Genomic DNA, 18,811 nt, shown 5'->3' on the forward strand with positions numbered 1-18,811 from the left:
TCATCAGCCAAGAGCTTAAGATGAACACAGTTGCCATAAACTATTTGATTTAATGACCATCAGTTGATACAGGCTTCACACCTGTATTCCTTTCTGTCTTGTATAAAAATAAGAAATTTATCCACTCTCCTTGGAAACTTGTGATTTAAATCAGTTATTCAATTTTAAAACAAACAGTGATCTCAAGGAAGTTTTACTAATAATACAATCTTGTTATATGAGAAGAATAGAGAAATAACAAACTTCAGAGAACTGAGTCTTAATTATTTTAGTTTAATTTCCATTCCCGTCTGGAATGGGAAATGCCATCTAACATGCAAAATTCCAGAAGACAAAAGCTGGTGATCTACAAATGGTTGTGTAACTTGGAACAAGTAAAATCAGTGTATTATTTCTTTTTAATTGAAAAGAAGTCGCCGCTTTAATAAATGATGAATTACATTCAAAGTTCATTAATTTCCTCTGAGAAGATTTTTTTTTAACGCTAAAAGTTATACCCGGCAAAGAAGCTGGGGTTCTTTCTCAGCTACTGAGCATCAAGCTCTTGTCACTGTGTGTGTTTCAGAAAATAACACAGGTTAACCAAAAGGACTTGTATTAGTCAGTTGCTTTCTGTAGCTACTTGGGTGTTTAATTCACTGATTAAAATTCTGAGTTGTTAAGCAATTTCCTAACATAAGGAAGAATGTAGAATTGAAAAACGTGGAAACAACATATGTCAAAAGCAAACTTTGTTTTTGTTTATATTTTAAAAGGTTATCCAAAAAATCAGTTGTGGCAATGTGCTTTTCCCAGTTTTTTTTTTTCTTTCAAAGAGTGATTTTACATTAAAAAGTAAATCAGTATTGAAATTCCAAATCACAAGTAACTGTGATAATACTTTAGGACTGAAAGTATTTTGAATGTTTTCCAGTTACTAATACATCTCCATAAATCATCATTTTTAAAAATAATATAGAAAGAGGAGTCGTCATGCCCAGCTGATGGAACATTGGATTTAGGCTGTGAGTCTGAATTAGATGGCGCAGAAATGGCGGAGGCCAATGCCAATGGAGAAGGAAATGGAGGTAAGTGTGTAAATTTCAAGATATAAACCCTCTTCTCTTAAAAGTTATGTAGAATTCCAATAATTCACTAATTGAATTCCCTACCATTGTAGATATAATTTTCTTCTAAGTTTTTTACCACTTACTTAGGTTTATCATCAAATCATTTTGATTCAAAAAGTTAGAACCTACAAAAAGTGTATAGTTCTTTGCTTTCCGTTTTTTTAACAGTATGGATTTCCCTGAATAACATTCTTGAGTTTTATCAGTATGTTTCTCCTGTAAGGTGAGAGGGTTACTGGGGATGTCTAGTGCTTTTATTCTCACGTGAGGACTGAGAATGCTAATGTTTTATTTCTGATTGTGCTGATTTTTCCTGTGATCACAAGTACTTTTATGATAGCTTTGTTCCTTGGTTTGCCCTTAGTAAATTAAGCTTAGTGTTAACATTCTTCACAGTGAAACAAGGGTCAAATAAGTTACATTCTTGTGACACTTTTGAAAAGTGAGTGACCCTTCCAGAATTCAAGGGGGGACATTTTTCACCTCTGAATTCTAACCATGTTAATTCATTTTTATCTTTCTCAAGACATTTGCATTATGATCCTGTTGGTGTATGTAATTTTTATACTGTGGTTTTGGCAAATATTTGTTCCACAAAAACTGCTATATTTTTTTCCACGCTACCCACTGGTCCCACAAGTGACCCAGATCATGATTGGGGAGGAAGACTATGTCAGTAAAGTCTCTGTCCGTGGACTCATAGAAATCAGTAAATTATCTTTAAGCAAACAAACCTTAAAGGATCCTTGCAGAAATATCGTATTTCAGTAATAGCCCAAAGCCATTCATTTTATTAATGGCCAGAGGAGTCCCTTTGTATTCTGACTGGACACTCCTGCCCTTTAAGCTGGTGTGCTTTCTGATAGTCCCCTTGAGACTGACTCTCCTTCAGCCCCTATCTGATCTACAGCAGAGGTTGTGAATTAACGTAGGAAACACAGATTCTTGTCTTAGTAAAACGGCTGAAGTCAGCTTTGTAGACTTCTTTTTTCTTTTTTCACCAACTTTCATTTAATTTGATGTCCCTTTTCCCATATGTTTTGAAAACTCAAGTCAACTCCTCACCAATGTTGAGGTATTACTGTGACCTTTGGCAAGTCCTGGTGGTTAGAGAGAGAACAAGGCAGAGATGCACGGCAATTTCTGGCTTTCTAGAAGGGCTGGTGAGTGGGGCAAACTCTTCTCCTTCAGTAGGATGAAGGGGAATCTTACTGAGTCATTCCTCTTGTACTGCCTGCTTGGATGAGCACTTGCATACTCTCTCTCTGTCACGCATCTATTGGGCTTCTACTATGTGCCAAGTGCTGTTCTCGAGATTGCAGTTACAGTGGTGAAAACAAGAACAAAAAGGGACCTCTCATGGATCTTACGTTGGTAGAGAGACAGACAATAAACAAAATAAATATGTAAAATTTATAGCTTATTCAGTGCTGACAAGTGATATGGGGCAAAATAAATAAGAAGATAAGAGTGGGAGAGAGGGATACATTTGAAAAAAAGACCCAAGGAGAGTGAGGGAGCAGGTATTTAATGGGAGAGAGTTATAGGTAGAAGCGGTAGCAATTACAAAGGCCTTGAGGCAAGAGAGTGCCTGGAATGTTCTAGAAAGATCAAGAGGCCAGTGTAGTTGGAAGCCAGAGTCAACAAGGGAGAGAGTATGGTAAGACAGGAAGTCAGAGAAGTTATGGGGCCGGGTTGTATAGTGCCTTGATACTGGCTTTTGTTTTGAGTGAGATGTTAAACCATTGTAGGATTTTGAGCTAGAGGGACAATGATCTCATTTAGATTTTAGCAGGATCACTAAGTACAAGAAATATATATAGGGAGACAAGGACAAAAACAGGGAGGCCAGTTAGAAAGCTATTGCCACGGCCTAGATAAGAGGCGATGGTGAGTTGAAGACACGTGGATGTGGTGAAAAGTGATTGGATTCTGGATATACATGAAGGTAGAGCCAATAGGACCTGCTGAAATTAGTGTGGTTTTGAAATAAAGAAGGGAGTTGGAGAGGACTGCAAAGTTTGAGTGTGAGCAAATAGAAGAGTAGCATTGTCTTTAACTTAGGTGGAAAATCTGCAAGAGAATCAATTTGGGGCGGGAGCTTAGTTTTGGACATATTAAGTGTGAGATCCATTCTCAACATCCAGATGGTTATGTTAAATAATTGGACTTACCTGTCTTAAATTCATGGGAAAGAACTTGCTAGAGATATACAGTTGGAAGTGGTCAGTTTGCAGGTGATATTTAAAGACAAGAAACTGGATGAGAAAGCCAAGGAACCGAAGGTAAATAGAAGAGGCCCAAAAACTGGGCTTAGGACTGCCTGAATTGTAAGAGGTTGGAGAGATTATAGGAACCAGCAAGTGAGACTGAGGATAGATGGACAGGAGAAGGTGTTGTCTGTCCTGGAAACCAAGTGGAGGAAGTGTTTCTGGGGAGAAAGTGACTCAAACGTGTCAAATCCTTTTGATATGTCAACTTATAATGAAGACTAAGAAATAACCATTGCATTTAGCTTTGTAAGGTTATTGATGAACTTTGACAATGATAATTTTTGTTGAATGGTGAGACCATAAGTCTGACTGGAGCGAGTTCAAGTGAATGGGAGGACAGGGGGCCAGCCCAGTGGCGCAGTGGTTAAGTTTGTGCGCTCTGCTTTGGCGGCCCAGGGTTCACAGTTTTGGATCCTGGGCGTGGACCAACGCACCGCTTGTCAAGCCATCCTGTGGTGGCGTCCCATATAAAGTAGAGGAAGATGGGCTCAGGTGTTAGCCCAGGGCCAATCTTCCTCAGCAAAAAGAGGAGGATTGGCAACAGATGTTAGCTCAGGGCTAATCTTCCTCACACAAAAAAAAAGAGGAAGAAAAAAAGAAAAAGAGAATGAGAGGACAGAAATTGGAGACCCCAAGTGTAGACAATTCTTTTAAGGCTTGTTAAGGTAAAGGGAAGGAGTGAAATAAGAAAATGGCTAGAAGGGAAAATGGAATCAAGTGAACGGTTTTTTAAAATATGAGAGATAATATTAGAATAATTATATACTGATGGGAAAAATCCAGTTGAGGTGAAGAATTTGATAATGAGGAGGATGTCCTGTTGTCATGTACTTGATTAGATGAGAGGGAATGGGATCTATTAAACAGATGAAGAGATTGGCCTTAGTAGTATATAGACAGGTGCTCTAGGAAGCAGTAGGAAAAGTCAGGGTATTTGGATAGAAATGAAGGTAGGTGAGTACATGTGGGAAGGGCTTGTGAAAGTTTGCTTCTTATTGCTTCATTTTTCTCTGAAATAGGAAACAAATTCATCAGCTGAGGGTGAGGATAGGGGAGGTAGTTTTGTAGATTTAAGGAGAAGATATAAAATGTTTGTCTAGAATCTGACAGGATTAAGAAACTGTTAAGATTGCTAATCCTGAATTTAATGAGACCAGTCAGCTTGGTTGTACATTTTTCTCCAGTCGTGTTCATGACCAGTTTATAAGTTCGGAGTGAGTACAGAGTTGGATTTGACCAGAGTTAGGATTTTGCCAGGTGTGAATGATGAAGCAAGAGGGGGACAAGGGAGTTGAGGGTGCATGAAATGGAGTCAAGATCAATCTCCATGGAATTTAAGCTGGTTGTGGAAGTGAGTGAAGACATGATTGTGTGAGGGGTGGTGTGAAGGAGGAAGTCTCCTTGGGGTGCAAGGATTGTTTGATTTGGTGTTCTAGAGGAAATGAGTTAGAAGGATAGGTAACGTGAGAGTGGAATGCATGAAACTGAGTTTAGGGTAGTATTATGGAATGTATGCTTGTGGTGACAGGAAAGAAGGAGGCTAGGTTTAAGGCTGTCATGAATGATTATGCAGTGTGTTCACTCTTCTAAGAGGCCTGGCTGAGGCAGCCATCAGTGATGAAATTCAGCAGCCCTCCATCAGCTTAGTGTGATGAGATGGAGCAGGGTTCTACCTGGAGGAATTGTTGCCATTTCTTATTTGCACAAAGATGTTGTAAAAGATGGTGGTGGTCCTGACGTAAAATATTAAAGATTCATCTATGTGGATATTGAAACAGATAATTATGATAGAACTAACATTGAAAGGTATGACACTTAGGAGCTAAAATCTTCAATAAATGGAGAGGGGTAACCCAGGAGTTGGTAAATAAGTAGAGTAAGGAGGAATAATTGGTACTATAGTCTGATGACATGAAATACGTTGGAGGCATCTAAGGAACAGGGAGGGAGAATAGAGGTCACTTCTCCCATTTCCAGGCCCAGTGGTACAAGATATGAGGGAAAGAAAAGGGCTACTACCTAAAAGTGTTCGAAGGGAAGTAGTGTCCATAGGAGAGAGCCAGGTTTTGTAGATCAAGATGTGAAGGGAGTGTTCAGAGAAAGGGTAGAGGTTATGGGAGATTTTGCTAATGACTAATCCTGAATTTCAGAGGAAACAGTGGGAAGGTTTTAATGGCTGGGAAGGGGTGGCGGAAGGGTGAGAGCAGTCAGCCATAATTAAACCAAAACAGGGATAAGCAAACTCCCCTAATTTGAAATGTGAATAAGTACTTCACAAAATAACACATACCCACACATCTCCAGCTAATGTGATCAAGACTAGATTTCCTGGCCTCTCCTTTGAAGTTGCATTAGGAAAATTGCTTTGGGGAATCACTGAAAGAATAGTAAATAGCTTATTTCCTTGAGTATTCCTTGACTTGCCCACTTTTGCATCTTATTGCCAACCACAATTGCTTCTTGTAGGATGAGTATATTTCCTATTCATGTAAATACCGTATACTTCTGCGTATAGCCCATTCACGTAGCCTTAGGGTACATTTTCAAACCTAGATATTGAAAATATATTTCGTGCTTACAGCTCCCAGCCTTTGTGACCCGTTTACAAGTATATTGTTTTATTCCTCACAACATTCCTGTGAGACAATCTTCCTAGGCTCTGTTATTTTTCTATTTTTTTATTTTTATTTTTTTTACTGGTAAGGAAACAAACTTAGAGAGGTTAAATGTCTCATCCAAGTGGCAAGCCCAGGTAGATGTGGGTGACACCAAAAGCCAGGTTCTCACCTCTCTGATACTCTCCCTGAAATTATGGGGAACACTATTAGCCAGGAGTCATTGATGCAGTTTGCCTTTCCAACATTTGTCCAAATCCATTCTAATTATAAACTTGAGAATCTGACAAAGAGGAACCCCTGGTTTATTCAAATGAAGGAGTGGGATACCACATGATTTCTTACAAATGAGTAATAAATTCCATGAAACTGAACTGGCTTAGGTGATTTCCTTGCTTACTCTGTTTCTAATACATATTTGAACCAGAAGTTAGAATGGATATAATTTTCACACTTCTTACAGCTGTACAAATACACTTTGAAAATATAATCAGAGAGAGAAGGTGAGGATGTGTGGGGATGTGTGGACATGGGAGAAAGGGCAAGGGGAGAGGAGGAGGTGAAGAGGAGGGTCCCATCATCTGTTTTTTTTCCCTAAATCTTTGTTCCCCTCCTCCTCTTCCATTCCTCCTTTGGGATGAAAGAGTGGGAAGTATTGAGGTGAATAATAGTGATCAATTGGTAAGATACCCTCGTGGCAATCCAAAGAATAAATCTCTGCTACCATCGAGTTATTTCAAATTAACAAGGATTAATTGACATTTGCTGCACCATTAAAGAGGGTAAGCAGAGAAGTATTTGAAAAGAAAGCACTTTACAAAAACTGATAATAAAAGAAATCTTAGCACCTTGATTCCAGTAGTGATTCTATTACCACAGAGTTAAGATAATAATAATAATGCTATAGTCCTCTTCTTGCAATCAGTTGGCCAGCAAAATAGATTCTTTTTAAATGGGAGATGCTTTGCAAGATGTTTTGTTTTAAAGTTTTGTTGAAAAATTTTACAATGTGGGAGAAGTGGTATACTATTGATTATAGAATTTACAAGACACAAAACTATAATTATGCGGTATGTTTCTTTGACTCCTAAATAGTTTCTCAAGTTAATAAGAATTAGACATGTAGATTCGAGAAAGTAAACTCTTCGAATTTTACAAGCTTAGCTCTAGAGATCGAAGAGTGATTTAGGCGGATTACCTGATATATCTTTGTTGACAACCCATGACCATTTATGCCAATATAAGTATAGATCTATGTCATCCAAAGAAAATATTTTGAATTTTATGGGCTATTTTAGTCAGAGATTTATGGGTGTGTTTGCGTCTGAGTTGTTTTCTGAACATAATACATTGGTATATCATGATTTTGCTCACATGTATTAAGTTGGCTTAGAGTGCATTGCTGGCTGCAGAATCCATACATATTTTATATGAAATGCTACCGTCAGTAGATAGTCTTCACCCTCTTCACCTTCTATTTATAAATTGTTATTAACAAGAAAAAAATGAGTTTCTCTTTTTGTGGCCCTAATATATTTTATGTTTAAAATAAAAAGCAACCATCCTATTTGATTTTTTAAAATGAGGGAACTGGAGAATGTACAATTTTCATCCACAGAGATCAAAAAAGGTTCTGCTTGTTATTAACTGTAATGGCTTTCAGGGAGGAAGCAGCACTCTAGTGGGGGAATTAGTATTTTAAAAGTCTCTATTTAGGGGAAAAAAATTATAGAGAACATGTATCCTATGTTTTAGTCCTTAGATCCCAGGGTAAATAATGATTCCAACATTCGAAGAATTTTATATGGTACTTTTTCATTATTCTTTATGGCCAGTTTTATAAGTGGGTTTCTGATTGTATGATTTTTGGCAGAATTGTGTTAACTTAATGAAACATTATTCATTTCTCGCTCTGTTTTTGTTGGCCCAGAGGCCACAGTTTGAGGGATCTTTTTTCAAGAGTGAAAAGTGCTTTAAGATGGCCTGAAGTGTGTGGATAGGATCTCTGTTGAGACATCAATTACATACAGATGAGGAGCTTCCTGGAAGAAGGGAGAAGTGTATTAATGAAGGTCTAGGCTCCCTTGGGGAGTAGTCATACCGACAGTTTATCAGGGGCAATTTTATACCAGGGTAGGGGAAAGGAAAATGAGGGGACTGTGGAGTTGTGAAGGGAGTATTTTGAGTCACTTTGGAAGATGTTGCCAACCTATTTGGTGTCTCTTTCCTTGTGGTGTTATTGGTCTTGTTTTCCTGGAAGTTTTTCGTAGCTTGTCTGTGACTGCTCCAGTGTGACTTTCCACTGTGTGTGTGCCTTCATCTTTGTGTTCATGATCAATTTCTACCTGACAGCCGTTCCTAGGAACCTTGTAGATGGGCGAAGGAAATGCTTTCAGTGACTGTACCAGGTTTCCTGATTTTCTTAGTTTAAGCTAATTTGTCTTTTATCCAACATCTGCATTTTCGTTAACAGCTTCGTTAAGCTCATGGAGACACCTGTTCTACATTGGTGGCCTAGAGAAACTTAAGTATGTGAAAATTATGTTGTTTTAGTTACACATGGAAGAAAATACAGAGGAAAAAGAACACTCTTCACAGTCAGAAATGACCATTGGCAGGATATAAAACTTCCTCTGCCCACTCTTTCTTATTCTCCCCTCTTTCATCCCAGCCCACAGCTTTCATAGTTCATGAGAAGTATGAGGGACTTCAAAAGTTCATGCAGGCCTGGATCCTCCCTCATGCCAGCATTTTACTTAAAACAGTCGATTCAATTAGACATTATTCTGGTAGTAAATCTCCAGAGAAATAGAAATCTCACAGTCTACTGTATATTTGTCTCTGTGTTTTTGATAACCTTTATAGTCAATTTTTTCCTTATGCCGAAATCTTTTGTGCTTTTAATTAAACTCATTTTCTCTTTTTTTCTCGCCGCTGATGGAGAACAGCTGGGCACCATCGAGATACCACCCCCTTTGTCTTAATGTCTCCAAATGACTTATCCCAGCTCTTTCAAACATTACTTATAGATATCATTTTCCATTTCTTTTACCCATAAAGGACCTCTTTTTCTTACATAGTTCCCCTTGAACTGTGAACTTTGTTCTTGTGTAAATGGATTTTGGTCAATTTTAACAGCCCAGAGTCATAGAGGAAAAGAAAGTTTTCTTTTTAAGTGCAGATAAAGTGACCCATTTAAGTGTACTTTCTCCCTCTTTTCTTGTACTATGAGAGAAATATTTCATAATACAGAGATAAAGATTGGAAAGAGAGTATGATCTCATAACAAAAACAAACTCCCTCTCAAATAAAACCCAAATTAAAGGTATTCCCCCAATTACTCATCTTAACTAGCCAAATTCCTGTTTGATTTATATAGTTTGTGATTGGTATATAGGAACAAAGCACTCATGCTCTTAAGAAAATTAAGTACTTTTTTCATTGATGCCAGATAATCCATTCTCTCTTTTTTTCTCTAAACAGTTAACCACCTGAATACCTTATCTAACTCCGTTTATTCTACACTGGAGTTATCTTTTATATATTGAAGTATAAAGTAATTAGTAGCTGAGTGAAGCACTTATCCTTGACCTGTACCAAGCTTTTAATGATATTCTTCTTGCCTACTTTTTTCTATTTCTCGTTTTTCTAGGTGGATTGCTATATTTCTGTGTAGAGGTTTCAGGAACCTGATGCAGTGTAGAGGATCACAGGTGTTATGTGGTATAAAAGAAATAGTGTCTAATGTTTTCCCCCAACACAAGCAGCTTATTGTGTTATTACTCTCCACAATTCTGAGAGTAGAATCTGCATTGTTTCGATAGTAGGAGGGGGTTAGGTGGTTAAAAGCTGGTACCTATAGGATAGGCTTTTGCTATTAAATATTCCTATTTCTGGTTTGAGTTTCTCTATGCTTGTCTGAGGTTAAAGGGATATATTTATGGATATCCAGAGACATTAGTATAACTAAATTGCTCTGGTGATAACCTGAGTGCTTGTAAGAGAGATTCCTATAGCTATACTTTCAGTGTGTAAATGTTCCTCCTAGTTACCTTTGGAGCTTCAGTGTCCTGTCCAGTGTAAACCAAAGTGTTTGTGAACCATTTGTGAACATTGCAATGAAATTGTGGTATATCCAGTTTTGTAATATCACATGAGTATCATTTGGAGCATATGTTATCAGCCGCTGAAATCATTAAGGTGTCTGGTGTGATTACATCTTGTAGGAGCATGTTCTTGTCGATATACGTTGCTGGTATAATTATCATCTGATTCACCATTCCTCTTAGTTTATTTTGCTCTCTTTTCTGCAAACCTCTTCTGAATAAGAAGAGGGCTACATTGGGTTAATGAAGTAGGCTATAAAATATAGTAAAAATTTCAGTTATATTAGGTAGGTATATTTTATTCACAGACAATATTCTAAATACTATCAAGTATCAATACTTATAATATTTAGACACTTTCTCCCTTAAAAGTTTCTTAGGGGAAAATTGCTATTTCCATTATTTTATTGCTGGTATCTCTCTATTTAAATGCTGGCCTTTCTTGGCATCTTGTACCCTTTGAATGTTTTCTTTTAATGCAACAAGGGAAATTGTTTAAATCCAGATACCTATACCAATCTTGGAATAAGGAATGCTTTGAGAGAGGGCAGTTCTCCTTAGTCTGGATCCAAAAAGGATTAAGGAATTATCTTTTCTCTGAAAGAAATGGAGTCCAGGAAAGATTTAGTTGAGGTCAAATTGGTTTGGCTGGTCATCATTATGTCATTTTGAGCAGATTTTGGCATGTATTTTGTTGCTGTATACATCCAGAATATCTGATATGCACAATTTCAAATGTAAGTATGATACATAAAACATGTTACAATCCAAACATAGGCTTTTTTGATCATTTGCCATCTGGGGATATTTTTGAATTATCTGCTTATTGGTCTTTCAAAGCAAATTTTAGTTATTGCTGCTAGGTTTTCATAGACTTGGTTTTCCTCAGGTTGAGTTAATAGTTCCATGTCATTGTTCTTTGAAAAAATATATTTTTTAAAAAACCTGTGGTCTCAAATTCAGGTCTGGCATCTTATTCACTGTTTTCCCCCTGCATCTTATACAGTGCTTGGCATGAAGGTGCTCAATAAAAGTTTTGCCATTAGATGAATGATTAATAAATAAATAAGCTCCTCTAAGACTCAGGCCTCTTTTAAAATGTGGTTGAATTCTAACAGTTTGCCACCGTGTTATTCCTAATGTACTGTGTGCTCTTTGACTTAAACTTTTTATTTATAAACACAGTATTAAGCCTATAGAGTATGTCAGGATCATTTCTATTGAAAACTGTTTTGGTTTGAGAGCATCTAGTTTAATTGTTCAGAAAATTGAAAGAGAGTGGTTGTAGGGAGAACTGATAGAAATGAAATTGATCAAGGGATGCTCCTCTCCCTGCCTTGATGAGACATTTGAGCACGTGACCTCAGATGGCCTGTTGCTTGTTGTGTGGTTTGATGGCACATAGAGCAATTAATGTCTTTGTTGCAGTGACTGTGTTATGCCCAGATTCTGGTCTGTTTTGTGGTTCTGCCCCCACACAGCTCCTGCCGTTTCAAGTAAGCATTGTGATTTCTAATTTTGACTTTTAAATTATATTTATTTTTATTTCACTCTGCAAAACCTCCAAACTGTGACTTTCCTCTTAAAATAAAGCATTGAATAAGGACAGTGAAGGAAATTTATCTACATTTAGTGGCAGGTCATGCGACTTCCCACTGGCTTACGTAGGGCGTTTTGTGGTTTGCTTTTCATATTTTCCCTAATTGACTTCAGGATAATTAAAAAAAAATTTTTATTAAGGCTCTGTTTTCAAATAAAAAAATTCACCTTTTATGTACGCTTTTCCATAGTGAAAAACTATGCTTTGCTGACCTACTCTTCCATGAATTCTTATTAAAAATAGTAATTGGAAGTTAGCTTTAAAAACAGATACTTTAGATAAATTTAATGAAAATCAAATTTGACGATTTAGTTTAATAAACATTTAGAGATCAACTGCTCTATGCCTATCTTTGCACATAAGTAAGTCCCTGAGTTGCTTAACCGGGGGGGGGGGGGGGGGGGGGGGGGGGGCGGGGGTCCAGTGTTTCGAGGGCTGTCATGAATTCGTACTGCAAGTTCCAAGGAAACATGGGTAGGGGCAGAGTAAGTCTACCTCGGGCTGGGACAGTCGGGGAAGCTTTGCGGGAAGCTGTTCAAGTTTGGTCTGTCAGGATGAGTCTGCTCAGCAGGGAGGTGGAGAAGGGTACTTGGAAGAGGGACAGTCAGAACAAATACACCAAATACAGCAAGTGTGCGTGTCAGGAAATACCACAGGATCTCAATGGGCTGGAACAGAGAGGGTGGGAGTTGAGGAGATGACCAAGAAGTGAGAAGTAAAAGTAGAGACAGTCAAGATTGCATTCTGATTTCTCCCTTCTTTGTGTCTTGGGTGAAGGGTCAAAGCCCTCTTATACATCTGTCACTGGATTAGTAATAGGATTGGGGGAAATAGCACCCATACCTTCTCTCTAGCACTCAACTTGAAAAATATGAGCTCTCACCCATATTTTCTACCTCCGTCGCATTTTCAAGTGGAATGGTGAATGAAAAAGAGGAGAGAGAGGGACAGTTGGAGACTCTGAGAAAAGAGGCTGAAATCCAGTGTTGCTGGGACACAGTCACCAGTGTCTCTAGCCTTCAAGGCTGTTTCATGATTACCTATCATCCTCCATCTCTCTTTGCTCCCAAGCCTTCTAAGTAGAATATTTTGGAGGAGGGGTTTGGGAATCTGAGTGTGAGTGAGAGTAGAGGTGGGTGAGCAGCAAATACTGAGAATCCCATCAACAGTTTGAATTTAAAACTAGCAGATTAGCTTTTAACTATGTTTTAGTTAAGGCAGGCAAAATGTAGACAGAAATAATATTTCTATAGCTTTTTAAAAATATTTCCTCATTTTCAATTTGTCCACCTGTGAAAGGGCAGGCAGTCTTGTGGGGTTTTGAGGTATAAAATCCTGGCATTCATTTTGTGATGGTGCTAGTGCACAGTTAGGAAAAAAAAAAATCTCGCATTCTGTTCTGAATGCCAAGAAGATATCACTTTCTAAGCTGCATGTCAGTGTTTGATATTTATTGGATAAAACATCTGTCCTAATTCTTCAGTTTCCTGGCTCCTGTTGTAATTTCATATACAGGGAATTTCCCCTGGTCCTTTCTTTAACATTAATTTTTCTTTGGCTTATATTTCAGAGGCCAAACTCAGTCCCTTTAGATAAACATTCAGGCAACTGTTTAAAATAAGCCTTGTATTATTTATTTATCACATCTGTTATTTAAAAAGCTGCAAGAATAAGTAAAAGTGAAAGCCATGTATTGTTTCAGAATATGAATCTGCCATGAACCTGCACAATCCAATTACTCAGTGGGTGTTTTGGGGTTCAGTCAGCCTCATCTTATACATGGCAAGAGAATGAATCAAGTCGCTCACATGCCCAGGTTTAGGGTCTATATTTGTCAGCACACACACACCACACACACACACACACACACACACACACTATTGGAGCCTAGGGATGCATTACATTGTGCCCCACCCATTTTTTTCTTCTTTGATTTTTTTTTCCTTAAAAATAAGGTTTTTTTAACTGAAAGGAACACTCACCTATAGATTTTGTTTTCTATTACGTTTGCTTTCTTTAAGAGTCTATAATTATTTTAACAGAAATAAATAACTAGGGAAAAATGGTTTGACTCAGAGAAATAGGACTAAGTTCCAGAAAGAGCAATTGGGGAGAAAGATGACTGTGTAGTAAAGGAATTCTCATGATGCTTCACTTGGGTCTAGGATGGAATGTAAGATAAAGCAAATCGAATTGAGTGAAAGGAAAATGAATCATCTTGAGAAAAAACTTTGTAGTATTCTTTGATGCTGTTTCAGTTTTACTGAATTTCTGGGCTTTAAATTGAGCAGAATCTTTTAGTAACACTATATGTAAATAAATGTGGATCACTGTTAACATGGTGCAGTAGTGAATTTAAACCAAACTGTACAGTGTATTTGCTGATACTGAAATAAGTATCACGATACCCTATGGTTTCCTACGTCAGAGAAAAATAGAACAAGTTGTAAGTTAGATAGATATCTGTTATCCTCAGGAAGGACAGCTGATTGTGTACTGCTTATTGTAGCAGTCAGAAAATATAAGGGAGATAAGGCTTTAATTACATGGTCACTGATTCAGCATTTGTTGTTTTTTGAGCCTACTGCGTTGAAGTTTACCTTCGAAGCACTTATGAATGAAAGCTTTTCCTAAGAAAATTGGTAAATTTGTTTAGATGTCCAGTAGGCAGAAGCATTTTCATGTTTTCCATAAATTCCCTAAAATCCATGTACTGCATTTGGTTATCCTTTTGAACCAGTAAGTTTCCATTTCTCTAGGTGGAAATACTACTCTAAGAATGTGAAAGTAATAAAACATATTTGGTAATGCACACTTTACTTCTGGCTTGGCTTACATTACATCCATTTAAGTCTGTTCAGTGGGATCATATATCCTGTCTGCCACCTTCCTCTCACCTCCCCAGTTTGTCATACTTCATAGAGACTTCAGAACACTGAAAAGGCCATCTGTGTAATCAGTGTAAAAATAAATTTATCTTTACAATATAAACTGATGATTATTTCTAATATTTTTTGATAAGCAAGCTTTGGTGAAGTGTTACAAATTACTCTCCTGATCGTTTCAAGGAGAGAAGCCTAGGAGCCATAGTTTATGCAAGCAGTATTATAACATGTTTCTTACCTGGAACATTCAGACTGTTTTAAGGAAAAATGTCATAATGTATCAAATAGAAAAAAGTCATCTGATCTTTAATTCAGTGACTTGTCTCACTATATCTGTGGGCAAATCCTTTTGCTCCTTTGACCATAGTGTTTCCTAGGTCAATCACTCTCACCCACAGTTCTCAATTTTCCCACGTCAGGGGCTAAATGACTTGTTCCCCGTGCCCTTAGTAACTTCCTGTTTCAGTACTTCCAACATGATGCAAGTACATTAAACTTCTTTAGATATTGAATTTTCCGCATCAGTTCTTGGCTTGAAGGCCAAATATTTTAAGTGGAAAATTATGGGTGTGGCCTTGGATCCCAGCTCTGTTGTTTCATTGGCTTTGTGACCATGGGCAAGTTATTGAGCCTTTCTGAGCTCTAATTTTCTCTCTCCAATATGGAGATAATACCTTTTCATCTTGCAAGGAAGCTGTGAGTATGAAGTGAGATCACATTTGTAAAGCACCTGACATTAATAACTAACAATTATTTTATCTTCCAAAACTTGTGCATTGAATCTTGCTGATCACTTTCTGTATTAAAACAAAAGTTGATTAATTCTTTTTTCCAAACATTCTCTTTCATGTACCACAGTATCATTTCTAGGAAATATGTACTTGAGGGTATCTAAAGCAGCTTGAGTGTTCTCCACACTGTGCATGTGCATATGCTTCCATTTTTGACAAGAATAATTTTTACTCCTCCATCTTCCTTTAAAACTTAGGTCAGAATCCTCCTGAGTTACTGTTCCTTGGAAAATTTTCTTGGATTAGCATTAACCCTGGTGACCTTAAAAAGTCATATTTTGAGCTTTTACAATATGTTCTCAAGTTATTTTCTTCTAACTTCCTCTTGCCTCCTGCCTTTGACATATGCCTCCATTCTGCCACTAATCATAGTGCTTCCTCACTTTGGTTTTCCAAATAACTCTTTCTCCTCTGCTGTGCACAGAACAGGGCCTACATCTGCCAGGGTCACTCTAGTGTTAAACCTGGTCTCTTCGGTGGAATGTTTCAGGAACTGAGAGAAGGGTTCTAGCTCCGGCACAGGTTTCATAGAGCAGCAGGTGAACGTGGCCCCTTTGGTTACTCATGTCAGCAAGACATGGGTTCTTCTACAAGGCAGTCTTTTCAAAGAAAACGTCTTGTGTAGACTAGGCAACAGGAAAGCTTGACTCTAGTAAAATTAGGCATGTTATATTGTAACCTGCAGAGGGCATGGTTTTCCTGAAAATAATTGTCTTAAATTGACACCGAGCATCTTGGATTTCATTTTTCCTCCTCCATGCTATGTGACTTGACACTTAGGAGATGATAAACATACCCCAGTAGGCTATAGATTTTATGGGAGGAAGGCTGTTAAATAGAAGAATCGTTAATACTTCTGAGGTTGGTAGATTTAAAACAATTTCATTAATTTAGATTGTTTCTTCAGAATGCCCAATCTCCACATTCAGATTCTCAAAGTATCTACTGACTCCCACCTCTTGAGGCAGATACTGTGTTCTTTTTTATGTCCATACAATAGCCCTATGACATAGAAATTATCATCAATTAGTGGGTAAGGAAACAGAAGCGCTTACAGAGGTTAAATGTGACTGTGGCCACACAGTTATTAAATGATCCCTTCTTTCAAATCTAGATAGTCTTCTTTTAGCTGTGCTATTTTGCTTTATTTTAGGCATCCATTTTCAACTGGAGAAAAGCTCCAAGTGAGTTAATTACAGTGGATATAAAAAAAGGAATTCAAATTAGTAATATCATTATCTTTCTCTGTTTCTAGTTTGTGCGAAGCAGGTAACTGATGAAGCATCTTCCACTCGAGATTCAAGCCTTACTAACACAGCAGTGCAAAGCAAGTTAGTGTCTTCCTTTCAGCAACACACCAAAAAGGCTCTTAAACAGGTAAGATAGCTGGCATTTGTTCTTTTTCCTTCAGTTCTACCTGCTTAAGGTAGTGGGTTTTATGTGGAGAAAGTAAAATAAATAAGAACATAGCAATCAGAAAGCAATAGAGAGGTCCTAAATTTAACCACTTCCATAATATTCGATATACTAATTTTAACCTGTGCTAAAAACTAGGAGAGGCTTGGCTGCGAACTTTGATGTAGAATAGAAAATGTGCTTGAGAAAATGTGCTTGGAAACAAAAACTTGTATTAAGATTTTTTTGTGTCTGATTTATAGTAAACATATTGGGTTAATAAATGCATTGCATATTTTGAAAATAATGTCTCTGTTTATGGTGCTTTTTACCTAATAGTTGAGATAAAAAGTAAACAGATAATTTCTTCTCATTACTGAGATGCGTTAAGTTACAAATAAGAAAAACAGTAATCGTGGCTTACTTATATCTAGAATACCCATCGGTGAGTGTTAATTGGTGCTGGATGGAGGTTAACTTTGCAGTTTCATCCCGATATTACATAAGCAGTCTTGACTTGTGTGTCCTTGTCCAGAGATGGTGGCGGGTGGTAATGCTTATAAGGTTGGTTTCTGGACTCTGACATACCCTGGTTTCAATCCTTGCTACTCACTGTGTGACTCTGGGCAAGCTACTTTTCTTCTCTGAATCTCAAATTCCTTCTCTAGAAAATGTGGAAAATATTAGTACCCTTCACATGGGAGTGATCTGAGAAGTAAGTGAGGTGATACCTTGAAAGCATGTGGTGGAGTGAGTGTCTAGCCCATAATCATCACTCAATAAATGTTAGCTACTGCTGCCACTTTGGCAAATGCTGAATTGTGCAGAGAAGAAAGGACAAGATGCTATGGTTAGATGAGAACTTTGCACGATGGTAACACTAACCATGTCAATAAATGGGAGGCTTACAAATTTAACCCTGAATTCACGGTTTTCCAGGTGTAACTGCTTTCCTCTTATGTTTATTTTGATCCTTCTGTGACAACCCCTCCACCTTACCTGTTGCTGACGCATACCAAGTCTAGGAATAGAGGTATCATTCTAGTGGTATATTTATAACAAGCAAAGAGAAACCATGTTTTTAAATAAAGTTAAAAATTTTTTTAAACCCCACCAATCTGTAAAACTTCTTAATATTCACATTCCATCTCCTAGACTTAAAATGTCTCCACCTACTTCCCCTCTACTTCAAATAAGGAAACTTAGGAAAGAAACTTAACATTTTTGTACTAAATTATGTTACTTTTTTCTGTATTAATTATGGAAATTACAGTATTTGCATTCATTGGTATTACAGTTAAGGTAGTGACAGTGTTTCGTCTTACGTAGGGCAGGCTTTGCCGAGCTTGCTATTTGTATCATTGTTCTCGTGAAATGTTTTAGATGCCAGAAAACAAAACTGAATTCAGTGTTGAGATTCCCTTTTCATTGATGAAATAAAGGATGGATGATGGTAGGGAAGCCTGGGAAAAGGCTTAGTCAGGTGGCAAATAGGATGCAGGTAATAAAGTACTAACCAGGATAGAACAAAAGGTACAGAACTGGATACTGGTAGTCACGGCATTTAAGAAAGATGGATGTGATCATAAACGAAACTCCTACTTGTGAAAGAGCGGTGATTTAGAAAACGTGCACTCCGTGAAATCTGCCTCTGTGGGAATGTGAAGATACAGATTCAAGTCTCTGTATTGTTATATCTCATTATTTTTTGCTTTCTTCATTTTGCTTTCATATCATATGAACATTTTTTACGATTACTAAAACATCACACAACTTTGAGTTAGTGGTTTTTTGGTTGTGTTTTGTTATAGAGCGTGTGTTCATGGGAAGTGCCACCTGCTTGCTTAGGATCTAAGCCTTGTTTTAAGAAACCTGTCCTGTAAGCTTCTTAATGTCCTGAAAGAGCTATTTATTAATTTCTTAAAACTTCCTGTTGTATAACCAAGTAACAAATTAAGCACCATATATAGCAGATATGCTAATGTTTGATTAATAGTAAAATTCATATTGGACATACATTTAGAAGAAAAGCTGTTC

General features: G+C 37.4%; 1 protein-coding gene across 1 annotated transcript in view; it reads left to right on the forward strand.

The window, feature by feature from the left end:
• The window catches only part of ASXL3 (ASXL transcriptional regulator 3), a 129,155-nt gene that overhangs the window by 18,243 nt on the left and 92,101 nt on the right, over window positions 1-18,811 (forward strand). Inside the window, exons 3-4 of the mRNA XM_087439117.1 lie at window positions 959-1,067; window positions 16,635-16,756. Of these exons, the coding sequence (XP_087295243.1) occupies window positions 959-1,067; window positions 16,635-16,756 (231 nt within the window). The remainder of the gene's footprint in view (window positions 1-958; window positions 1,068-16,634; window positions 16,757-18,811) is intronic.

The sequence above is a fragment of the Ceratotherium simum genome, chromosome 14 (genome assembly GCF_057802395.1).
Source record: "Ceratotherium simum simum isolate JZ-2026a chromosome 14, ASM5780239v1, whole genome shotgun sequence".
Classification (NCBI taxonomy): Eukaryota; Metazoa; Chordata; class Mammalia; order Perissodactyla; family Rhinocerotidae; genus Ceratotherium; species Ceratotherium simum.